Genomic DNA, 26858 nt, shown 5'->3' on the forward strand with positions numbered 1-26858 from the left:
TGAGACGCGATAGAGAGAAAGAGAGGGAAACGAGAAAAATGTTCTCTATTTCTTTTTATTTCAACTACGGCGAGTACGGGGAATTCTCAAATGAAAAGTCTCAAGTGTAAAATGTTCTTTTCATCAGTTCACGTGCCCGGCTTCAAATCGACTCGCTCGCCGATCGCGCGGCGAGATTTTCAATCGCACGCGGAATGCGCAATGCGAATTATCGCAGGAACGGGCAAGGCGTGCAATAAGGATCGCGAGCGGCGCCGCGCGTCATCGCGTCGCATCCGCCGCTGGCGAGCACCTACCAGTGTAGCGTTTTGAGGATTCTCATGGCGTGGACCTCTCAACGGCTCGTCCTTCGTTCAAGCCTCATGGACGCTCGCGCGACTCGCGATGAAGCTGCATACGGACGAGGAATCTCAATGCGCGCTTCCCGCAGCGCCGAACCAAGAACCTTCCGGTTTTCCCGGATTCTTCGACCGTCGCCGATCTTTCCTTACGATCCCCACATAATTCAACACTAAACACTCGCCATTCCCTCCAGACCTGTCCTCGCTTTTGTAACTCGTGATCTTCGATTTAAATTCTCTCTTTCTATCTTCTTTTAATCCAACATATATATATATATTTTTTTTTATATATATATTTCCGCTGTTATTTTCTGATACTACAATCCGTTTTCATCATCTTTCTCATTTAGCTTCTTCCTGGGTATCTTTCACAGACGTTCTTCTTGTATTTATAATATCAATTCGCCTGTAAAGTTCGTCTTGAACGTTTTAATCTCAATCCGACCTTCGCGAAACGCTTCTACATTCCGCACACGATTTCCCGCTTCCTCTTACCACACCCCGTCGCTTCATATCTTGCCAATCGCAATGTCATTAAATATTTACGCCTGTCTCTTCGCGGGGAGTGCGAGTTTTCCGTACCGTGTATTTCCCCTTTTTCTCCACTAACTTTCTTCCCCCTTTTCTTCTTCTCGATGCTCAAGCATTCCGACAATGGAGTGTCCTCGTGCTTGTTCCCACACCGATCCTACGCCTACGCGAGCCTGCCGAGTCGAGTACCTTGTCCCTTACGATTTCCTCGACCTTCGAATTTTTAATAAAATCCCTTCCTGATCTTTCGCTCGGGTTCTTCAGTTCTTCATTCATTCAGAAATCTTCACGCTTCAATTACAGCTGTGAGATCTATACCGTCCTCCTTCCCCTCTACATCACGTCACACACCGACGACGTTTCCCGGAATTTTTCCCACCGCGCGTCCTCTTTCCCTCGCGAGAGTCCACTCCGTGGATCACTTTACACCTCGCACGGCTCGACCTTATCTCGGCCCTCGCACGGCTTTACGCGTCAGCGTACATCCGTGTGCCGCGCGCACGGTGGCACATTCCACCTGTACAAGCGCACACCGAGAAACACAGACGGAAAGAGAGAGAAGGAGAATACGCCAACACCGACACACCACACTGGTCGTTATACGCTCGGTGCCCGCGCGCGTATACGGTCACGCGACGGACGCTCGGCGTGGATGCACGGACGACGATGCCGCAACGGAGCTGCGACCGACAGCTCGACGAAGAAGGTGTATGCACCTTCCGAAGGCTGTATGCGACGAGGGAGGAGTCGGCGGCGGTGGCGGCGGCGGCGGCGGCGGTACGGTGGCGGCGGTGCGGCGGCGCGCACTATATCGCATGGAGAACGCTCCTCGTACCGGTTTTGGCCCGCCGCGCCAGCGGACAGATATTCCCGACTCCGTTAACCGCCTTAATTGCGCCCGGTTCACGCCCGGTTCGAGACGCACCGCGTCAACCCCGCGACGACGCGACGACAATCGCGGTAGCCCGATAGCCGGAGCGATAACCAACCGCGTCAACTATTACACTTCGCGACTGAATCCGCTAGGAATCCGCTGCGGGGAGAAATCGCGCCAAGTCGCGTTTTTCCTCGACCTTCGATGTCGCGCCGCAAAACTGTCGGACTTGCACCCCCTCCTGCGCGTCCTCGAGATTGGGAGGGACAGGGGCCCGTGGATGTTCACGGTTCTTGGTGAGAAGGGGAGAGTGGGGGGAGGAGGAGAAAAAGTATGTGTCGCGTACGTGGTGGAATAAACGGAGTACGGAGAACGCACGAGGAGGACGAGCGTCCCTCCGGCTTCGGACTGACGTGAGTTTGTTGGCTTCGCTTTACCCCGAGAGAGCCCAAGCCAGCCGGTGCCCCCTTCTCGTTTTTCCTCTCTCTGTCTTTCTCTCTTTCCCTCTCTCTCTTCTACCTGTTCAGCTCTCTCCCCTCTTCTATCCTTCTCTCTCTCTCTCTCTCTCTCTCTCTCTCTCTCTCTCTCTCTCTCTCTCTCTCTCTCTCTCTCTCGGTACACATACATATATTGTCCGTCTCTCTCCTTCTCCAGTGTACCCCCTTCTTCTCCTCCAACCATCTCCACAGTGCTCACCTTCCAGCTGCGCGTTCCTGCCTTACCTCGCTCCCACTCCAGTCACTTTTCTTCTCCTCTTTCCCCTCTTCCAACTGTTCACCGGTTCAAACACGAATGTATCTCTTTCTATCTCGTAGCATTCGAATCTGCCTTCTCGCTTTCTCCAATACCCCCACCCCCCTCTCCATATTCTTCCATCTTTCTTTCGCAGCTTGTTCCGTTCTTTTCCCATTTTCGGCTCTTGTCGTTCTCTTGCTCCGTTCCTCTCGTCATCGTTTTATCTCTCCTCCTCCATCCGACTCGGCCTGCATTCCTGTCTCCTGGATCTCTGCCCGTCTCAGTAAAACGTCATCCTCGGCTGTCTTTCGTCCCGACGAATTTGGACCTCTCCTCTCTCAACCTCTGTATCTCTCTCACTCTCTCTCTCTCTTTCTCATTTCCTTCCTTTTCTCTCTCATTCATTGTGTGTACTCGTTCAATCTGAAACCCCAAGACCACTCTCCACCGCCATGGCGATCACATGGTCCCAGCATTGAAGTCTCTTGCTCTTTCCTCCTCCCCTCATCTCCTCCCTCCCCCTCGACGCCACAACTTCGCGCGAAGTAAAAGTATGCGTAGAGGTACACTCGACACGCACGTACGAATTCTCACGCACGTACCGTGTGGTAGTTCATACATAGACTCGTACGCTGTGATCGTCTCGTTCGCGTGGTATTTCGACTCTCTCAGCTGATCCGACGATCGTTTTCATCTTTCTCACGATTATCAATCCGACCTTGCTTCCTGAACGTTCCACGCCCGAGGCTTCTCCCGCGCGAGAAAAAGGAGCGATGGCACTGTCGCGAGTAGTAGCGACAGCGAGATTGAAATAATGGCGTGCTCGATCGATGATGACTTTCGAGCGACGTCGATCTTCGTGCAAAACACGTTTTTCAAGTACCGCTGTTTGATTGAAAATCGATCTTGTCCCGCGAGTAATTAAATAATTTTCGAGAATCGCGAGTCTCGCAAGAACGATCCATCAAAGCTCTCTGTTGCGAATCGTAGTCGATTGTAATAATTGTAACAAGTTTAACATTACGCGGATGCATTAAGCCCATGCCTGAATGAAATTCTACATTATCACTTTTGACACGTAGCAGATCGATATACGTTAAATATAACATATCAATGGGAGCGGCATGGATACGCGTTAAGTGCCGCACTTGTGATCGAAGCCGCAAATGGATGAGGCACTCAACCATCGGATACAGGATGCTGAGTGGTATCGTGAGACACCTTGATATTGTGTGCAGATTTTTGTCTGCAATTTTATTGTCCGTAGTGGAGAAGGAGGAGGGGGGGGGGGGGATAGCTTTGTCCAATCGTGAATGTGTGTCGTGTCAAATGAAACAGAATGTACCTTCCCTTCCTCTCTCCCTCCTCCTCCTCCTCACCTCTCGATCATTGCGCAACTCTGATTACTCGAATTGCTCGGTAATACCTCGAACGCGCATTTGGATTACCTTCGATTGCGGAAATATTTATCGATCGCGCTAAAGAGCTTCTATTACGTCCACCTGCGTGTGCTTATTGATCCGAGCTACGTTCGAATGTTGTTCGGATAGTGATTTGCGGGATAAAGCGTGTGAAGACGATCGATTACATTTTCGTGACACGCTAGACTGAATTGCATATTTCTTAGGCTAAGGAATTCAATAATTTCGGGACGAGGAAACAGATTACATCGATGGCCATGTAAACAGCATAATCATCGTTCAGCAGTATCCGCCACATGCGGGTCAATGATTCGGCGATGATTTGATTGATTAATCGCCAGCGTGGCGTTAATAAAGAGGATGTCCTACATATCTGGCACGCTCTGCCTTCTATGTATAAATCCTTCAACCAATTTGAAGCCAAATTTCTTCTTCAACAAAAAGGTAGAAAGAAATCATGTACAACTTTCTTGTCATTAATTATCATATATTTTAAATATCGCGTTGTCTAATTTGAAATTAATTCGTCGAAATTAAGTTTAGCAAAAAGATTCACCTCTCTGTTTAACCTTTTAATATGCACCTCAAAAATATATTTTTATTCATTCCAAGTTATTGATCCTTGTGTTTTTATGCAAGAAAAACACGATTCCAAATCGGTTAAAGTATCCGTGGGTAAAAAGTGGCCTGGCAGATCTAGGACGTGTACCAAAATATGCGGAAATTCTTAAGTTCTCTCAACAACTCGTTTCCTTAAAACGAGATATGTCTTGATTCGCAAAGCAAATGTTACTCATTTATTCATACGGATTCAAGAATAGCTGTAATATCTCCCAGAACAAGAAACAAGAGGATGATGAGGTAGAAGAAATCTTTCCTCATCGCTCGGACGTCCGTTTATCGAACGAGTAACTGAGTAGGTCGTACTATTATCTCCTTTCGTTCGGCTTGTTTTACCACTATCTGCGTCAGAATTAATGATAGAGTTCCTTTTCTTTCGCGCTTCACTCACATTGTCGCACTCATTTTCCTTTTTGTACGCTCTTTCCTGGCCCCTTTCCAACCTTTTCGAAGCCAGAAAGCGTACGTTGCATGCCGACGCAATGTGGTTTGCATAAGACAAAAGAGTGTGGCCCACGGAGGGAAAAAGAGAAGGAAGGAGATGATTGAATTCGATGTGGTATAGTCCAAGCATGCCGCTATTCTCTGGGTCCATTCTGAATAGTCCCATTATGCTTTCTCAGAAGACATGTGCAAAGAATCTACCTGTAGTTTAGTCAGCTCTTAATAACAGACGTATCCGTTAAAAAAAAGAGGTATGCAGCACGTTTTCTATTGTGCTGTGGAATCTAAAATTGTTAACAATTTGCAGTTACACGTGATGAAAAGTACCTAAAAATTACTAACGTGAAATTATTGGTAGTCACGTTCGCTAAAAAGAAAAAAAAACAAAAAAAAAATAGAGCCGGTACTCTCAATCTGACTCTAATCATTTTCGACGATGCGCGATTAGAAGTCGATTCACTTTAAGATTTCTCTCTTCGAGATTTAAGTGCGCTTAAATAAAGACTCCGTAAACCAAATATTTCTTTTTTGATTGACACCGAAACGGTGAGTCAATTGTAAACGTGCGGTTTAATCGTATCGATCGACCTATAGACATTGTCAGACAATGTTGACCGTCGGAAGCATATTCGTCGCGGCCGTCGCGGGAGATTACCTCGCCTATCGATACTGTTTGCCTACCGATCTCCCGGGCTCGGTCGACGAACCCGCGAGCGCAGCGTCAAGCGCGCGCGTGTCGATCGCAAAACCGAATTGACTCGGCACGAGAGGGACGAGGGAGGGGAACACACCGGCTCTTTATAACCGACCGGGGTGTGATCACTTTTACAAACCGCGTTACGCGCGACTCGACGTCTTTTACAGTCACGGCGCGCGGCGCGGCGTGTCGATTTTTGAAGCCGGGGATAGGAGGAGCCCCGGCAAAGCGTGCCCTTTGTCGGCGCCCCGAGAGGCGAATTCTACACCGCGCTTCTGGCTGCTTTCGAAAATTTCGGGCCGCGCATCACATACTCCGTCGGCAACATGTGTGCACGCTCGCCCGAGAACTCAAGTTACGAGATCCGACCGGGTACTTTATGGACATCCGAAGGACAATGGTCCCTCCGCCCTTCTTCGCCGCAGGTCCCTCGAGTGAAACCAGATTCGCGCGTCGGGAATTCGTCGTCCAGAAGTACCGCGTGGCTACGGAATCCTCTAATCCGGGGCCTAATATCTTTTCGTCTCAAGTGGCTCTGTCGCCGGGACCCCAAGTTCTCGGTAATGGTAGGCGTAGCGGAGCTGGTGACGGTCGCTCGCTCGCTCGCTCGCTCGCTCGCTCGTTTACACTCGTAGGTGGTCCTGGTACGACGGAGGAAGAAATGGACGCCGAAAGTTCCGATACGGTCGTCCCGGCTGAATTCGAATCGTGTACGGGGGAGATCATTAGCGTCCTTCACGAGAGGACTTAATGGACGATCCAGGTGGCTAATTCGCCTATTTACCTCTCGTATTACGCATTTGGAGTCAAACGAGTGAGCCGTCACGTAATTTTAGGCCTGCGAGACAATGTTCGCGTAACGTTCGCGAAACCTAATGTAATGAAACCTTCTGTCGCATAAATTTAAGAACCAACTGAGATAATCGCCGGATATATGTATTATCCAATGTGCTTTAATCTTCTGACGGTCCTCAGTCTACGGAATTGAGCTTTAATTCGCGATATTGCAGCGAGGCATCCTTTGATGGTTTTACGGTTGGTCGATCCAAGGAACCAGTGTATCGATTCGCGTACAGGGCGATCCAGGATAGCTATTCGCTTCTCCCAACTTTGGTATAACATTGGGTAATATGCGTTAGGTGAAGTTTCTCCTCTGAAAGATCCGCTTTAACGTTTCATCTTTATGTCTCATTGGCGTTACTAATGTTTTATTTTACTAGCGTGTACAGCGTTTCAAAGGGATGTTACGGTAGCGTTAGACCGCTTTGTAGAAAGCGTTCCGTTTCCGACGCAAACAGTTCCGTTTAATATCAGACTCCGTTGACCGTCCTCCCTCTGAAGATCCGTGACGCTGCTCGAAAGGCACGAATTTAGGAAGGAGCGTGCGGACAACCGAGATTTTTCACCGGTCGCAAAAAGCTTAGAAGGAGGGAGGGAGAAGCTCTCAGTTACTGCCGTCTCTCTGAGAAAGGGGCACAGGTAAAAATAAAAAAAGAAATAAAAAATAAAAAAAAATCGTGGAACAATCGGGCCCCTTGTCTGGCGGCGGATCTAAGCGCGCAACGTTAATATCCCCGAGGAAACGGAAGCGGAAGTGGACGGAAAGGACGGCCCGCCTATGCTCACGTGTACGCCCGTCCGGCGTTTTATATAATCTCACTTAATCTACGAAGGGATATTAGCGGATACACAGTTACTGCACGGCAACGCGCCATGAAAATGCACCCGGCGTCCACGGGCGACACTTTAATTAAACCGGCTAATGCGCGAAAATTTATTGCGCTCGCAAACATCGCGGTCTGTCAAGACGCCGCGCTTACCGACGATATCGTCGAGAGATATACGGAGGGGGATGTGATATTGAATTGGAGCACGGATCTTTAACGTTCAACTTCAATGAAGCGGCGTCAAAAACGTCGTTTTAACGATTAAATCGGTGATTATCCATTGGTGAGAAATCGAGTGAGTTGGCATTTCACGCGAAAAACGCTTCGGTGCTTCCGTGCACCGAGCGCGAAAAACGAAGCGAAAACGGGATGTGCATCGCGATATGTATCGATCAAACGCGGGTAAAATTAGAAAATATACGCCGAGAGCTCGCCGGTAAAGCGTGCGTCCCCATTAATTTCGTTATTACGATGTGAAATCGACACGATCGATATCGACGGACACGGACGTTGATCTCTCTCGGCAAGAGATGAATTTCTTCCTCTACTATCTCCGAGCGACGCGACGCAACGAGACGCGCGACGGGGAGTTTAATTATTCGAATTGCGATCACGTGGAATTCCCCTGCCGTCGTCGTTTACCTGCAAAGAATGGAAACTCCACCACGGAGCCGCGGAGCGAGGCATGCCCAGCATGCCTTGCACGGGTCACACGCCCGGTTTAGGTCGATCCACATCGCCATGGCACCGCCGCCGCCGCTGCCGCTGCCGCCACGCCGCGCCGCGCCTACTACTGCAGCAGCAGCGGGCGGATGAGATCTATCGGAGAAGTTATCGATAACGCACGGGTTGAACGTACCACGGCGGGATTAAAGCAACCGCCGTGATTACATATACCCGGTCGCGTTACACTGGACGAACGGGCGCGAAAATGTTGACACGGCGACGATGGGCGCCGCGCGCGCGAGAACTGATGCCTGGAATGTCGCTTATCAGTGTCGACGTTTGATATCGAGAGCTTATCTCGAACGGGTCGCCTTGCCATGTTCGCGTATGTATCTACGCATCGTTGTGCGTATACATATATATATATATGTAAGGTGCGATTCTCCGTCGCGCATGTACGCCGCGATAAAACGCGTTGGTCGCGTATACCCACGGAGACGAATTTCGGAGTAGCACTCCGCCCGATTGTTTCATGCATAAATGCGCGACGTGCCGGATTTATCGCCTCGTTTAATCCCGGAGGGATGGCACTATTTAGAGGGTCGTGTGTCCCGCCTTGCCTATTAAGTAAATGCGAGAAATGATTTGACTCTCAACCCCGAGCGGGGAATTCGATCTCCTTCCTCACACGATTATCCCTGCTCGCGTTAATCGAAAGACGTTACAGAGAGATTCAATTTATTGAACTGAAAATCTGTGAAAGAGAAGAAAGCTTGCCAGGATTGGAAGACAGAGTACTTGGCAATTACGACTGACTTAATTAGTGTAACGAGGCCCGATGGTCTCAGCGTTAATTCTAGAATATCGTACTTTGAACGGAAACTTTGAAAAATATTTTATCAGTATAACTTGATGATAGAAGGGTCGTACGCTAAGAAAAAATTAATTGCATTAATTAGATATCTGATGGATTAAATCAACACGTCTGTTAAAAAACGGATAAATCAGAAATATAGAAATTACGAGATTAACCCAGAAAGAAAGTTGTTAAATTGATTCAATTTTTCAGCTTTATTAAATTTCTTTAGTTCATGTATTTATGTATTTAACTTAACTATATAAAATACTTCAACTTCAATTTAAACATTTATATATTTAATTTAAATAGATGAAACACTTGAGCTGAAGAAATTTAATCAAATTGCAAAATTTAATTAAGTCAACAGCTTTTTTTTCACTACAGTAAAGTCTACAAAACGTTCTCCTAATCATAAAATCTCAAGTCTCATAATAATAACTGAAAATACTGCTTGGTTTCGTCAAAACGCACTCAATCATACATTTTGCTGATGTAAGGAAATCATTTTTTTCGGAGTACCTTTCTACACCGAGGGAAAAATTTTTAAATTTTAATAAATATTAATAAATTAATATTAATAAATATTTATATAAAAATAATATAATAAAAATAAAAAAATATAAATAATATAATAATATAATGTAATATTTGATATAAAATGTTTACTATCAAATGTAAATACATATTTATATATTTAAATTATTTAAATTACTGATTCCTGTACTAATTGTATTTATAAATGTATATTTAGTACAAAAATTATCAGTTTAATTTAAGTATTATTTCTTTCTTACAGAGTAGATACTTATGTACCGTAAATAAATATTTCATTAGTAGTATTCGAGTAAATTGAAAAATTTAGAAATTTTTTCTTTCAGTGTACGAAAAATTGTCAAGATTTCATATTTCTCCAAAGCATCGATCAAGACTCGCCGAATTAAAATCCGTTGAATATTTCATTCCCCTACACAATCGTACATTCAAAGCGGTCTCACAGGTATCGTCGTATTATCTATTTATACCGACGTGTGTGTCAGCTCGGTGCGTAACACAGGAGCGTGCGCGTGCGTTGCACCTGAGCCATTTCGAGTTGTGGATATACGCGTGCATACGGCACAGGGGGGGGGGAGAAAGGCACCCCCGGGAGTTAACATGTGCTCGATTACACACGCGATAGACAACCCCTTCGATGAGTCACTTGTGGCAAATAAAGGAGACGCCGGCGAGAAAGAGAAAGAGAAAAAGAGGAAGAGAGAGAGAGAAAGAGAGACAAAGAAAGAGATCGTTTCTTTCTCTCGCGCACGCAAACAACGAGGATGTATCGGCTTCACGTTCCTCGTCCCGATACAATCTTCCTCGACCGTGACGCATTCGCTAGTCTCGGCGTCGCCAAGACGTCACGGGACATCACGACGACGTGACGTCAGACGTTCGGCGCGGAAATCGACGGATCCGTGACGACAATGTGTAGGTAGACGACGGAGACAGCGGGATTACTCGGTAGAGTTCTGCGGACGAGACGATGGTTAATAATCGACGAGACGTTGTATACGTATGAAATTTTCGCGGGCCGCCAACGAACGCGTGCCAATCGCGGAGGAATTGGAATTACGCGGAACTCCGCGAACGCGCCGCGGTCTCCGCTCGAAACCCCAGCCCCGTCGCCGTAATAGAATCGGCTAACTATATCCGATCCTTGACCTAAAAACTCATTGATCTGCTGGTAATTCCAGCGCGCGCGGCGTGTTTCCTCGCGTCCTACAAAGCGCGAGATGCGATTACGCGCCAGGTGACGACGTGACGCGCAGTTATACGCGACGTATCCGAGAAATGACGGTGCGACTCTCAAAAGCGGCGGGTAATTGAGGTCCTTTTCAAAGGGGTAAAAAGAGCTGCTCCCGCGCGCGCAAGCCGCGCTTCGGCCTTCGCTTTCTGATCAAGCGGATGAAAAATCGCTGCTCCCCCGTCGGACTCCGCCGTCATAAAATCTACTTTCTCATGACGTGGAGTGTAATCGCGAGAGAAAACTTTTTCGCAAAAGTACTTTGTACGTCGCGAGTCATCCCTCTGGCACTTCTGGGCAATCTGTCCGTGTAGTACGTCCATAAAAATCGCGGGAATTAAAATGACGATTCTCTCGCGAGGGTTCGTCCGTTCGACGTCCGTGTTTTCCGAGCGACGATGTACGAGTAAAGTGGCCAAGAGAAACGAGCGACTTATTGGTAAACAAAACGAGCGGAAGCGACGGTGCGGCAGCGCGAAGCGAAAACACGGGAAATTTACTTTTTTCCGATTAGATGTACCTTCCCCTATAATCGGGTCATCGTTCGCCCTCCTTTCCTCGCCCCACCGGATGTCCCGGCGCGTCAGCATTTTTGTTTCGCAGAAAAAAATGTGCCGCGAGCAAGTTTCTCGCGTCAGCGACGAGTCTTCCGGTGCGTCAGGTGCGCGCGTTCGGCGATCCGCGCCGAACGGCAGGAAACGCAGGTGGACCCACGCCCTTCTACCCTAGTGCATTGCGGAGGAGTGCACGCTAGGATCCCAAACACGTCCCGACCGTACTTTCAACGATTACGGCGATGCGTATCGGACTGCTACGCACGATGCGCCGCCGAGTGCGGCACGGAATTCTCGAGAAAGTTTAGGCGAGGGGGAGTCCCCGAGTCGACAATGGCATCAGGTACGAGTAAACAGCGGCAGGTAATCCTGCCGGGGCCCCCGGCTCTTTCCCTGACGCTTCCATTGTGAAGGTCGCCGCTATGAGACGCGCAGACGAAATTGAAATTCCACGGCGTGCCTTGGCTGGCCTTCGGGATGCAACGTGAGAAGCTGCGCTGGAATATCGCGTCACCTCGAAAAATAAATAAAGAATATCGTTTTCCGTACGGCACAGACTAGCGAAAACGTTGCAAAATATTGCTACAATGTTTCAGCAATATTGCAGCAACGATAAAAATATTGATACGTAATGTTGCAGCGACATTAATACAATATTGTATATATGTTACTGAAGCATTGCAGCAATATTTTGTAATGCTTCTTCTATGCTGTGCTATAAGGGTTATTGCATTTGTCTTCTGGATGGAGAGCTTTCAGATATAAAAGTAGAGAAAAATAACTTTTTTTTTATTTTAGTGTATTTTCTTTATATTTTTTATAATCATAGAAAATTAGCTAGAAAATTTCTAATCGGTACTGCTTTTGTGATGATGTGATCGAACCTGCGAAGCGATAATTTCTGAAATAGAGAAATATACGACATGCTCTTGCGTCACAACATTTCGTAAAGTCTGCGAGTTTTACTGTACCGAAAGTTCATTGGGTAGTAAACGCGCGAAGAGTTTTTGCTACACCGGTCCAAATCTTATTAAGATAATTACGTTCGTATTCATCAGCTTTATTATTATAACTTGATACAACACTCGTTATTTATAATTTCATTGTCCTTTGTGAAGCATATTAATCTTCTTAAACTATCGATTTGTTGTAAATTATAGTTCTTTTTGTAGAATGTTTAACGAGATTTCTTAAAATAAATCTTTGCGCAACGCTGGGAGATTCAATTAGTGTCCTTAAAGGAGCGTATGTGGCGCAAAATATCGTTATTCCGTCGAGAAAGCCGTATTAATCGTCAGACGTCTTCCGCCGAGTGTTTTTCTCCGCAAATAATCATCGCTGTATTTTTATTACCATGTCGGCGCGTCGTTTGATAAACTCCGTTAACTAGGTTCCGAGAACAGAGACGGCAGAACAGAGAGATTTGCAAGTGCGAAGGGTTTATCCGGATTTCATGCGGTCGCGGCGAGCTGATTGCAATTTCCGTATATAGCAGAGAACAAGCTTGATATTCCACTACTTTCTGTGGACAGCGGGCGACGCGGGTGAATTAGCGAAATAGCGAGAGCAATAGCCGGAACTAAGTGGAACACGGAATTCATTACGGGAATGTGTTTGAGCAATTACACATCGATGTACCGTACGCGCGCGCTGTTGATTGGATTTGAGTTTATGCCAAGGAACGGTATAGACATTATAATGAACTTTCAATTAGTGCCGTGGTCCCAACCTTGGCAGTGAGGTCAGTGGCTCTCATGCCGATATGATCCGAACGGATTGCGTAAAAGCAGAAATGCTTAACCCCGATCCGGTATTGTACGGAAGAGGGTAAATGAGAACGTCGCCGAAAAGCGCTACAGGTGAAATCGAAATCGATTTGATGCTTACTTGGCGCAGAGATTATCTTCCACGCGCATAAATAACTTTTTCCTAGTTTATAGAACCTAATTATAAATCATAAAGATAACCGCGACGTAAATGCTTTCAAATTTTAGCTATGTACGTACTTTTTTCATCTCTTGGAAATAATTATCTGTAAATAAATCTTGTATAAAAATCTCATTTAAGGATGCTTTAGCTATACAATACGAGCTAAAAGTTATCGAAATTCAAAAGCTCCTCTATGTTTATTTTTTCTCTAATTATTAACAACAAAAAATTTTGGTCGCAAATTTTGGTCCTGAAAAGAGCTGCGAAAACGATGACAAATTTGATTTATAAATGGTTTTTGCAGCGAAAATTACTGTATTTTGCTGCAGTTTTAAATAAATAACTTTTAAACGAAAAAGTGGATCTAAATGAATTTTTGCACGAATATTTATTAGAGTTTTATTAGTATATGTAAAAATTTTAATTCAATTGGTAATGCTACTTCCCCATCAAATTTGCAAATAAGCACTGCAAAACGCGATTTTACATAACGATCAAGATTAAACAAAAAATTAAATAACTTTTAAACCAACAAATGAATTGTGCCCAAATTTTGCATAGGTACTCAAACGTAATACTAGAATATTTATGCAATTTTTGTATTTTTGGTAATGTTTTGAAATATGATTGAAATACATCCTTAATCTGATCCCATAATTTTCGTTTTTATCATTTTTCAACGTAGTTTGCAAGCACCTCAACATTTTTATCAAAGCAGGATACTCGCCGCTTTATATCTCTCATTATTTAAATAACAAAAGATGAAAGGGCTCGATATGTCTCTTCAATGGATTCGTATCCAGTGCGCTACGCGGAAAATCAATTACAATTTGTTCCGAATATAAAAAGGTCGACGTAAACACAACGACGGGTCATCGTTCGATCTGACATTACCCCGCGGCGTTATTACTGCAATTGTACTCGCAACTGTGTACGTACATACATGATGCCGATCCCGCGACTATCATCATCGCGCTCGCTGCAGCGGCAGAGGAAACGCGATGCACCGGCGAAATGCTCCATTTCCCAGATACCTCGTTGTTGTGCCTCGTTATGTACGCGAGGATCGGTAAGCTATGCAGTATTTAAGTACCGTTTTCCACGGTGAGGTATCTGCGCGGCGGCCGGTTCCGGCGCGGCGGTGCTCAATTAATCGGCTTGATTAACGATCGTTCCTGTCAACGGCCGCATGGCCATTATTCGCGACTCGTGCAGCTTTTTTACCTGCGCTTTTACGTATTGTTGAACCACGCGCTGTTTTCACGTTTCGAGAGAAGCACTGTACTTTGTACGCTGAACTTTGGTCACCGACCGTATTTCTTGCAACGCGCGTCTTGGCACAATGTCGCGCAAACGATTTTTAAGTAATAGTAACGCCGAGGTGCCTCGCAAAGCGAAAAATTAGGTAGAGCCTGGAGAAAGATGACACTCTGCTTACACGACAAATATATATATAATGTATGTATATACATGTGCACCGGAATAATACGGAAGAGATCATTTCGATGAATGCTGTTCCACGAATGACAATTGCGCGCGGTCGCATTATTACTGTAAAAGATAAAAAAAAAGAAAAAGAGAAAAATAAATTTTCACGAAGAATTCAATCTTTCTCAAAACAATTTTATTTCCCGAGGGGAATCCACTGCGCCGTATCCACCCATTTAAAGTTTCCCCGTCGTATTTTCGGTTTGATCTGATAAACAGCTCTTAAACTCGAGCTTCTTGAGAACGAAACTACTTCGTCCCCGTCGGTTACAGCGCGACGCACAATCGGGAGTGAGTGGAAACTCTCAGCGTCTACAAATGCACTACGCTCGAATCCAACTTCTTGGTGAAGCGAAGTTCGATTGCCGATCGAAACGTTTCGGGGACTCCGAGGGTGTCTGTGGTTTGTCTCCGTCGTCGTAAGCCGCCATTGTCCGATCGCTATTTCCAGAATCATCGCAGCTTTTCTCCATTTGAAGAAAGCGATAAAGCGCAAATAGGTCGCCGGGGCGATAAGTTACGAATATGATTGGATCCGATACGATCTTCACGATGTAGGTCATGTTCTTCACAGGTCTATATTCTGGGCGGGATATTTCGGATGCGATCATCCAACGACGTGATTCCCCATTTAATCACGAGCGCGTTAGAATTATCACAAGTGTTGTCCCCCTCCCCTGCAGTTGAAGTTGCATACACGGTGCGCCGCGCATTCAAAATAAAATTAATTTTTCGACATAACTCTCTCTCGCTTTCAGCTTTACATTCGATTCCCGATCTCTTTACACTTCCCGATAGCTATCTTCCGGATAAAGGATATTCTTCAGGTAGCTCTAAAAATTTATTTTCTCCACCGAAACCTCTGGTTACGTATCAAACAGCTATTAACTTTCGACACAAAATGTATTGGATTGAATTTTACTAGAAATTGCCACATTTTCGGAGAGATATATCTCATAGATAAAGTTACGCAGAGGTGAAGAAATTGGACATAAAAGCTGAAAGGCGTAGCTCTCTACAAGTTTCGCGAGGTACGTCGATGGCGGAATGTTTGTCTGTCCGCCACCAGAGTTTTTTTCCTGATTTCAATTCCAGCGTAGAGGACCGAGCGGGGCATAATAAAATCAATTCGTCTCGAGAATGAAATCACTCGTATATATTTTATAAGACAGCGAACTGACGGAATAGCGTCGCGTGTAACACTCCCGAGATTTACGACGGGCTTGACGACGACGATGCATTTGCGTTTACATTCGAGATGTCGATGTTGTTGCAACAGGCGACTGTACACGGAGCTATTTACGGAACAGTTTACAGCTGTTTTCACGCGAGAAAGTGTGCGCATAATTCGGACATTATTATCGCGTGCCGAATAAACTCATACCGTGAATTAAATTGCAAATACTGAATAATAATTATGTTACAATTTGTCGTTGTTAAAAGTAAATAAATGGCCCCACGCTACATATGTAACTTCTCCCATTGCGTCGCCGGTAAAACGCACCGTGTAAGTTTTCATCGCACGGTTCGGATTACAAAACGAGGCGGTTGTATTTATAAAGAAAGAACATAGCGAATGAAACGTTGCGTCCAAGTGTTTCTGTAATCTTACAGAACACTTGAAGATAACTGCAACTCCGTTAACAGTTAAGTTAATCATTACACACGATAAGATAACGTTTTTAAAAGCATCTCTCGAAACAATAAATGTCTTCGCTCATGCATTCTTCACGCGATTCTCGCGATTCCGCGGCTGCGTTCTCTCTTTAATCCAATTTCATCTCCCTCGTATTAATTATATTTAACCGCGGGGCAACCGCTACAATGCGCGTCACGTAGATAATACGTAACACGATGTAACGGCACACGAGTCAACGCGACGTAACGCGATAGCACACAGCGAGTCTCTATTTTATCTAAATATTTCAATTGAGCGAGACGCGATGCGTGGCATCTCGAGTGTGCGAGCGGTTTAAATGAGCTCTCATCGGGACCGCCAGGAAAGTGGTGCGAACGGTTAAACCCGCCGCTTTCTTTTCCATACTTTCCATCGACGGGCTCTAGAACACTTTTTTTTTATTTTATTTTAGGTCGCGGGAGCCTCTGCCGCGCCGGAAAACTAACGAGGGGACAATTTCCATGCAACAATATTATTCAATCGTCGGCGCGCGGTATTTTTACGAATTAACGAGCGCGCTCCTCCCGCGACGGCATGATCTTACGCCCGAGGGTAGGTGCGAGCACGAGAACTATCAAATGTCTCGTGTACATCTGTTACGTTCCCGCGGAATCGTTCTCGGGCGACGGGAGTTGTGTAAAAGGCGAGAGAGGCAAGAATAATAGAAGGAACTTATCGGCATTTTACTTTTTCCTTCACGAGCAATTTAAACCGTCCAATCTAATTTAATTGTGTGTGCATATAGCTCATTATTTAACGGCATTAAAATTTCATTAAGTCACAGCTTTCCATGACAGATCTGCGCGATCGAAGATGCAGTTGAAAATGGATTAATGGATTCCACACTTGTCCTTCATAATGTAGCGACTGTATCCCATTGCCATTCGCGCATTTAAATCCTTGGTGGCGTTTATAAATAAATATGAAATGATACTGTATTTTTTTTATTTATTTATTTCTATGTCATTGTACGTGTATCGATAGTAGGTCAGGCAGAAACGATCGCGAGCGCGTCATAGTACTGTAACGCGTTCGTAATTAAAGAAAGATTGTAGATTGCAGTATTACTATTTTAACGTACACTTTGTTACATGCGTCTCCGCTATGAAGCTCGCCTTTAAGTTTGCGATATTTAAAGAAACGCATATCTCCAAGTTATCCGCATAACGTAACCGACCTAAATCGCCATAAATTGTGCAGCCGATCTCTCTTCCAGAAGAACGGCTTGTAGTCGGAGGAACTCGCATGGAGTTATTGCCTTCCCGGAGGCGCAAAAAGTCGAGGCAAAAAGTCGTAATCAAAAATGCGTACGTGTGCCCGCGGCGTAAGTGTGTCGTGCGATTGTATAAATAATACGTACAATTATCGAGAGGAATTTCATTCAGAGAATTCTTCTTTGAAAACAGAAACGGGAGAATTCTTGTAAAGAAAAGAAGAAAACATCTTTTCAAACAAAGGTTTCCAACTTTACGAAATAAGCGAGTATTGTCTCGAAAACTTTCATTCTAAACAAATTCTAAAAATATTGAAATCTGTTTATCCGTCAATTTTATCTCACTTCGTGTATTTAATTCAAAGGGGAATATCGCGATTGATTTGATATTCGATTAAACGTTTCAGTAATTAAATGTAAGATTCGGATTCCGTTAAAAGGAGTCCAATTAAATTCAACTCGAGTAAAGAATAAATATGACGTCACATTTACAATACATGTTCAAAGAGCCTACATTTAAGAGGAGATCCCTCGCCTATAAACGGAGCGCTATTGATCGCGCTGTGTTTCGTTCAAATAAAAGATCTCTACTTCTGCATCTCCTTCGACAGGGATTTGAGACTATCCTCTGTACAATGTCGAGAGCTCAGTCCTCCAAAACTCCTTTCCTCGTATGGCATCTCCGTCTGACTCCAGATTAACCCACGAGAATTAGCATGAACTTGACGCGAGGCTCGGCGTAAAAGGCCATGAATGATGCGCATAATGCGCTAGACGTGAACAATGGACAGCAGGCGTGTCGTCGGTATGTACATATATACAACGTCGCCGATCCTCGTCATCCACATTGCACCACCTATATCCTCCTCCCTGCACCCTCCCGCGAGAGAGCCTCGCCTATCTCGCCAGTTCCACCTTCCCGCGACGGCTCGTCCGTCCGCGCGTCGCTCGCCTCTTCCTCCTTCCGCGCGCGTGTATGCATTTCTCTTCTCTCTTTTTTTTTTTTTATTTCGAAAGCGGGATATACGTGGTCGGAACAGGAAACGCCATGGGAGAGTGAGCAATCGGTATTCCGTGGCTGTGTCACACACAGCGGTACACCGCGCGCGATACCACCGTAGAGAACGCGCGCGCTGTAACGAGACGGAGCTGCACCGGCAGCGGGAACACGTTCAATCACGGGAATGCGCCTCGAATTTGCTCGCCTCTTTCTCCGGCCCTACGTCGTCGTCGTGCAAATCGACCGCGCGTCTCGCACGTACGCGCACAAATTGTCATCCGTCTTTTTTTGCAGGCGACGGAAAAACACCCGCGGACGCGCCGTTCACGGAGATTTTCGCGCGCGGATCCTCGATTAGATTGCCGGCTTTATATATATATATATATATATATATATACATATATATATATTTATTTATAAAACATGTCTTCAGTTAAACTTTTTTTTTAACGCGCAGAATCGATTTCAAGTGGATTATTTTGGAAACTTTACGCAATCGACGTTTCGCAAATTAATCCGAGATGCCATATATACATATAGTCGAACTACTGAAAGTTCTGTATGAAATTTTCGCCAAATCGAATTAACTGAAACAGCCGCAAAATGCAATTCTTAGGATTTTTATTTCCATATCTTTTCTATTCTTTATTTTCTGTCTCTATTTCCGAAAACAAGACACAAGTAAAAGTAATTAGATTCCGCGCATGATACTCTAATTGAATGCAATACGTCGTCGTCGAAGGTGACTTTTTATCAGATCGATACATTCGTTCTTTTAAGGCAATCAAAGTTGATTGTGAGCGGTTCGATGCAAATGCTGCTACGTGAAAAAATGTCACCGTTCCAACCGGACGCGCATAAACGTAAACGCAGTTGCCGGCACGGACGATATCGATTATGAAGGAGCAAATCGATATCGATGACTTGGATAACGGACGTGAAATTACGAAGCGCGAGACTGAGCGCGCGATACTTGGCTAGAAGAGTTATTTGCTCGGTAAATGTAATATATATCTTTCGAAAATCGGTCTTATAAAGTTGAAAGTACAACAGCTTCGATCAATTCGATCTTTACGAAGAGCAGAGTGAGTTTTTTACATTTCTGTTTCTTCATTGCTTTTTATCATTGAGCATTCTTTAACAACGTTAAATAAGCGATAAGAGCTTGTCGAAAATGCCACAAAACATTTTGGGAAAATATCGATCGCGGGAGAGGGGGGAGGGGGAAGGGGAGACGCGAAAAAAGGCTTCGGCGGAAAAAGCACGAGGATTGCATTTGGGTCGTTGCAACGTATACTAATGCAAAAACTGGCTTCCGCAAATGGAATTCTGTATGCGTGCCAAAAAATGCGTTAGCCACAATAACTACGAGCTTTTAGGACGTGTCGCGCATGAGATGCATCTTGCATTGAAGCGGGAAACTGGGGCATTCGAGCGGGAGAGGAGGAGGAGGAGGAGGAGGAAGAGGAGAGGGAGAGGGCAGGTCACGATCGCGGCGATCTCAACGTTCCAAAGAAGAGCGATGGCAGGCTCCTCTCAAAGGATCGCGGGCTAGCTTACGAGACCGACGGACGTTTCACGCGTTCATTTTCGGACTATTCACCGGACGGCCTCTCTCGTTAAAAGTGCTCCGTGTCAATAGGACGCATTCATTCGCACCTGAGCGATGCACCTGGGTACCCAGGCTCATGAATAAATTGACGGAAGCTCCGCTCGTTTCGGACGGACGGTTCGTCGTCGACGCGTCTCGTTATGACGCCATTAAACTTTCCTCACACCGTTAATAATCTGTGGTGTTAATTATTGTCTACCCTCTCGCCCGCTGCGTCCGTCGTTCGCTGTGACACGTACCGTGTCGCGAAGTATTAACCGCCTGAGCCGAGGACGAACCTCGGCGAGACGGTCGACGCGATTTAGTTTATTAAGTTAGGGAATTAAAAGCAGACAATGCGGGCCGATGTAAGAGAGAGCGCCAAACAACGGGAACCGGTCGCGCGATGGAATTTGCAAAAGGTTGCATTTCGAGATGGCCCGCATCTAAGAGAAGCGCAGAGGTAGAGAAGAAGAAGAAGAAAATGAACAAAAAGATGACGCACTCTTATCGCCGTTAGCGAAACAGTTCCTGAAGCATCGAGCGCGAAATAATGTGCGCTTCTCATGCAAAAAGTATGCGTTAATCATGAAAACTAAGAAAAAAAAGAAAAATTGTGTGGAACGGAATGTCTTCGTTCGGTGCAAAATTAGAGGAGCTCGAGTATACGAACACCGCGAGTACCAACTACTCGTGCCGAGCCGTCGCACTTGAACAAGTCCCTCACTTCCCCGCGCGAGTCCTTATGCCTTTCGTGTCACGTTAGAATGCGTAAAGCAGAGAAGAGAGAGAGAGAGAGAGAGAAGAGGCGAGAGAAAGTGAGAGAAGCCGCAGGTGAAAAAGAGAGAGGGAGAAGAAGAGAAAGAGGAAGTGAGCGCGAAATTCAGCGAAAGAAGAAAAGAAGAGAGAAGGAGGGAGGGATCAGCAGGCAGCTCTGTCGAGGAGCTGCATACCGAGGAGCTGGAAAACGCATTGTTTAGGCTGCACTCACACCGGTTCAGGTGGGTGTGTCGCGAGCGTGAAATACCGGCGAAGTGACTCCGTCGAGTGAGCCTGCACTCCGAAGCGGTGCTCGAGTCGCGCCGCAGATTCCAGCGGACCATCTCTTCATCCGCGGGAAAGAGAGAGAGAGGCGTATTTGATCTGCCGACCAACCGGAGATGCGACTCTCTCCGCGGAATCGATTCCACTTTGATCGCGAATCTCGTCGCGCTCCTCCAGGGCGCATTTCAGATTAGCTCACCCGTCCGTGCTCGATCGCAGATCGGATAATCGCTCGCATTTTTGCGTCAAGTTAAACGTACTCCTCCGCAATCCTTCGGAATTGAAAGTTATCACGAGCGCGGTGTGCAAAATGAATTCGCTTCAAAAATCCCTCTTTCTAACGTGAAACGTAGAATATTAATTCCGGTATAAATGTAAAATTGTTATTAAAATTGAAGTCACGGGTACTTTAAAAAATTTTTTGTAATTGTAATAGAACTGTATTTAAAAAATTCAATAGGGTCAGTAACGTGAATTTTATTGTGTATATTTCACGTAAATATATATTTCAATAATTTTACGTAACGTTGTTTAACAATGTCGCTATGCTAACGCGACAATTAGAACAGACTGCATTAGATGCACCGTCGAAAAATGTCGCATTACAAAATAAAAAATGATTCGACGTATAAAACTATGTTATGGTACGTACTTAATCTTTTTTTCGCGTTTTCTCACTCGGACTCTTCCTGAGACGCCTAGTCACGTAAACGTTTTAAAGATTTTTAATTAAAAAATATGACAAAAAAAAAGAGTTTTAGCCTTCGTCATTCTGCTCCATCTGCATGCATATAACATTTGTTTGTATTCTTTTTATTATTCTTAAATGAGATTGCATGTTTCTTCTATTTCTCTCCACAAATGTTTATTCCACTATCTCTCGCTAAAAATATGCGTATATAAACGTGTATTGAGCCTGGATTGGCCTACGGATTCGTTCGCAATAAGTTGAAATAAGTGTGCGGATCAGTCATCCCTCCGGGAGTTTTAAAAGATCGCACTCTAACGTTGATGGCGACATCCAGCGGGCATCGGCTGAATTTATGCTCCGCTATCGCGGTAAAGCAGAGAAAGGCGAGGATCCACAATTGATTCAATATAGATCCAAGGACCATTGCATTGGACCGCTCTCTTCATTAGACAATTGTCTCACGAGGAGAGACGTGCCTTAGAAGAGACAACGTTAAAATCATAAGTAATAAAATCCCGATTAGAAATACGATTACTCGAGACTATTAAAAAGTACGACTCGTTTGTATTAAATCATATCCACATCCATCTTGTCTTTCGCGCAATTATCCTGCTAAATCGGCTACCAATTACGCGGTCAAATAAGTAAACGGTACTAATTAACAAGCGGCCCCGAGAGTGGCAGATAAAAAGTTTTTTATTGGGCTATAAAAGCGACCGGGATGACCATCGTTTAGTGGGTTAAGCGCCAGGTAAGACCGTGTGTACAAACGTTACTCGCAAAAGGACCCGACGTAAAGCACAACGGTTACAGCGGCGACAAATCGAACCAAAGGTACCCGGAGGGCATGCGTAAAAGTTCGCCCCCGCGCTCTCGCACTTACAGTCCAATGTACTTACCTGCAAATTGGTTCGTCTCGCTCGTCCGGTGGATTCAGGAAATTACCGTCGTTCACCGCCGAAGACGTCGATCCCCGCGGCGACCTCGGGCCGCCCTCCGGTTCGCCAATCAGCACTTCGGTCCGACCATTTTGGAAGGGGCTGCTCGAGCGTCGTTCCCCGATTCTTCCGCTCTGCACCGGTTGCTGTCGAGCAAACGGATGCAAGTTTACGTCTTTATGAGTTGACACACGGGACCCCCGAGTTTACCGAACTTGGTTTTATCTCTTCAGGCTCCTCGATTGGTTCACGGCGGACTTCTCGTTGAGCTTACACGATCGTTTCGTTAACTTTACACATCTTTGTAGCTAATAAAGATTTCGCGGCTTTTCCGAAACTTAATTTCGAGCCAAACAACAATGCGCGATCTAATAATATCCGAACTATGTATTAGGAAAACGAGAGCTCGTTGGCACAATTTTCATAATTTCGACATTTTAAATTGTTACGATTAAAACGTATTAATGTGATAGAATCCTGCTCTACATTTGCATGCCAGAGATAATTTTGTATATGGTACAATTTCTTTGTAATAACTGAAACACAAACATGCTGCATTGTAACTAGCCTATTTCCAAGGTACATTGGCACACATCACGATACGAGTAGCTTATACAACAAACTCCATATTAAATTAATGAAAACGTAGAAACAACGGGCGGATCGCAAATATGTACTTTTTGGTAAATTTGAACTTCAAATTTGAATCTCGGTTGTATCTTTTAAAGTTATTTTGTAATAATTAAATAGCAAAGTGCTGCTACAGAGAAACAAATGTAAACTATTTTAAATGTAGCTTGCCTCAATATAGAAATGTTAAATATAAAACGTTCTATTAGAACGCTTAAGTTAATTGAATGTTCACACATTTCTCGTGCGTGAGTTAAGTTTGTCTTAAATATGCGTCAACACATCCCAACCCTACATACATTTAATTTCAATTCTTTTATTATAACAAATTCTTGTTGTTATTCAAAGTAGCATAGCGCATAGTAGCGGAAACTTTTCTTTTAACTAATAATGTGACTTGGATTTAGCTGAAAAACGTTAATACGAAATTTTGAAACGCGCTCGAAAATTTACTTGCCTTTTCTTCAATTTTTTCAGATTTTTCCTTTTCTTTCTTGTAACACTTGTTTTTCATTTAAAGCAACAACTTTGACTACAGTACTTATGTTGTAAAAGAAATATTTTCGCGATAACTTTTTCTTTGTTCCTTTCGCAGAAATACATAAAACGAAACGCAATGCTAACTTGCCTCAACTTGTGGCAACGAGCTCCGGTCTCTTCTGTTGACATCATTATCCGTAAATCTCCATAACTGATTAATGACACTAACACGTATGCAAATTGTTCAGTAAATAGACTCGGAGTAATTTTCACTTAAGCATAAACGTATGAAAAAAATATTTAAAAAGTTACAGTAATTATTGCCCGGCGGTTAATTCAGAGAAACAACGTTTCACAGAATAATAAATAACAGTAGTCCACGAGCCTCGTGAAGACTCCCATTAACGTGCCTAATGCTGGCAATTAAGTGTGATAAACTACTGATGGCTATTTACTATTCCGGAAACTGTTTAATAATTACTGAAGAAATCCAACGGATGTTGCTTATGCAAGCAACGAGCAACGAGTGATTAGTGTCGACATTTCCAATACTACAATAGTAGTATTGGAAAAAATATGAAGGGAAAATTTACAATTGTAATATAACTGTATATATTTGTACCCCGAACATTATATAACGTATTTGCATTACGTCGCGTGTACGTATACTTTCCCAATTATTTATGTTTCAAAATCCAATGTAGAAATTTAATTATATTTAATAATTTAATATTATACGCGGACGCTACTTTATATTTAAATTAACATCTTTTTAATTCATCTCTTTAATCATTTTCTCCAATAATTAAAGTCAAAATTTATTTACACGCGTGCGCTAGTGTTTATTAAAAAATAAATTATCTAAATACTGTTTCTTTCTTGTATTTCTACATTTCTAACATAAATTGTAAGTTTACGTTACCAAGAGGTTCGCCTCTTCGTAGCTCTGTTGCTTTTCCAAAGCGTCCTTCCGCTCCTGCGAGATGTTTTCCACTCGGATGTCCGCCTCTCTTCCTAATCCCTTCGGAATCGTACCGTTGCTAAGTTTGCTAGAGAAAGCATTCGGCCCCAATTCCCTGAAACAATTAAGACACGACTGAATTAATGATTAAGCTATGGCAATCAAATTAATCAATCAGTCGTCGATAGGTAATGGCTACAAAATAGAAAATATTCTCCAATTTTTCCCGTTGTACCCAATAATGGGCCGTGCGAACGCCGCATTGTGAAAGGATATCAATCACGACAATCGCAATTTGTCACATCCGGTCTGCAACGGTGCCTCCTATAGGCACCGCGTACATTTTCCTGGTTACAACACAGACGCTGCTGGTTTATTATGCTTTGACAGGAACATCCCAAAGGATATTAAGTTTCCTTCGGAAATTAATTACAAGTATCGCGCCTGCCAAAGCGACATCGACCTACCCCGTGTCTACGACACAAATTATTTTTAATCGACCCCGAGGCACCTGTGGACCCTGAGAATTCTGCCATTAACCGTAATTTAAATAAGAGCAAAAATTCTAACATGAAGTCGCAGCGCGTTGTCAACGCTTGGCATTGTTAACAAACAGCAAGCTTGTATATAAAAAAAAATTTCGTTAGTAATAATGTATAAAGAGAGGAAAGATGGCTTACTTGTCCGCCAAGGTAACTGTGATTTGGCCATTCGATACGTCTTTCGAAGTGGAGTCTTCGCTCGTGGACGCTACCGCATCGTTTATCTGGAACGATGACAAAAAGTGCTCGAAATAATACGCGACTGTCACTAGATTTTATTGTCGATGAAATTAATCTAGAAATTAACAGCCTTTATTCCAATGATACCACATGCTGCATGCAAATTTTACAAAAAAGCTGCAACAAACAATTCCATCGTGATTGCAATTTCTTTTTTTTTTTATACGATGATTGAAAATTGCATCGAATTACAAGTTATAGCAATCACGCGACAGCAGTGCGGCATAATATTCAATTTAGCTTTATGAAAAATGGTTGATCGCGCAGTTTCACTTTATTTTTGTAGCACGTGCTTCCGCATATCTGGGCAAAATACAATCCCCGTGTTTATCTCTATCTACAACGCGTGATGTGTAAATCTGCACCTCCCCTGTGCCGCTTTACCTTAATTTTAGAGGACTTAATTCCCCTAATAAACCATAATTTGTCTTAACTATAAAAAGTAACAAAAAAATAATTGCTATCTACAACGCGTGATGCGTGAATCCGCAACTCGCCTGTGTTGCTCCACATTAATTTTGAAGAATTTAATTCTCTTAATAAACCAACTTGTTTCAAGTATAAAATATAATAAAAAGTAATTTGTCGTCAAAGTTGCACGTTACATAAATAAAACTCTAAATCGATCAATTATACTTAGCGATAAATAGAGATACGTATCACAATATCATCGCGAAAAAGAATGTTTATAAGTCTTCTTAAAATATCCTCACGTCAAACGTTTCGTTTTGCCGTAAATATTTTGAGAAAATAAAATCATTTAAAAAAGAAATAAAAAGTCTACGCGCGCGTAAATAATCTCTCAAAATATACTCTCTCCTTCAGAGTAAATATTGTTACTGGTTCTGCATATAATTATTACATCACTGAAATTCCGATTCATTTATTTGCAAGCACTAAAATCTCGAGGTTAAACCGTAATTCTAAAGTACCATGAATACATTGTCTAGACATAGATTACGCGTAGACGTTCAACATTGTAGTTTAATGAAAATCTTATCAACTTGAAACGACTTAAGCGTCTTGTTCAGTGAATTCTAATACCATTCTATTACACCAATGTCGTGGAAAAAATTGACGCGTCAAAATGACCAATTTCCTAAATGGCACCGCCATCGTCCACAAATTAACCGGAGGTCTCTTAGCCTAGTACCTTCCATTTACCCGGATTACGCACTGATATAAAAGAAGAAGAAGAAGAAGAAGAAGAAGAAGAAGAAGAAGAAGAAGAAGAAGAAGA

General features: G+C 44.0%; 1 protein-coding gene across 6 annotated transcripts in view; it reads right to left on the minus strand.

The window, feature by feature from the left end:
• LOC105199953 overlaps positions 1-26858 on the minus strand; it is an 81509-nt gene that overhangs the window by 24614 nt on the left and 30037 nt on the right. For 4 of the 6 annotated variants that reach the window (XM_039452118.1, XM_026130329.2, XM_026130328.2 and 1 more), the window contains 3 exons: positions 25517-25602; positions 24798-24951; positions 22727-22911 (listed from right to left, as the gene is read on the minus strand). In XM_039452118.1, the coding sequence (XP_039308052.1) occupies positions 22727-22911; positions 24798-24951; positions 25517-25602 (425 nt within the window). Of the gene's footprint in view, positions 1-296; positions 2247-7973; positions 9404-22726; positions 22912-24797; positions 24952-25516; positions 25603-26858 lie in introns of those variants that run through there. The other 2 variants (XM_039452119.1, XM_026130330.2) reach the window with 2 other exon arrangements.

Source organism: Solenopsis invicta, chromosome 7, assembly GCF_016802725.1.
Source record: "Solenopsis invicta isolate M01_SB chromosome 7, UNIL_Sinv_3.0, whole genome shotgun sequence".
NCBI lineage: Eukaryota > Metazoa > Arthropoda > Insecta > Hymenoptera > Formicidae > Solenopsis > Solenopsis invicta.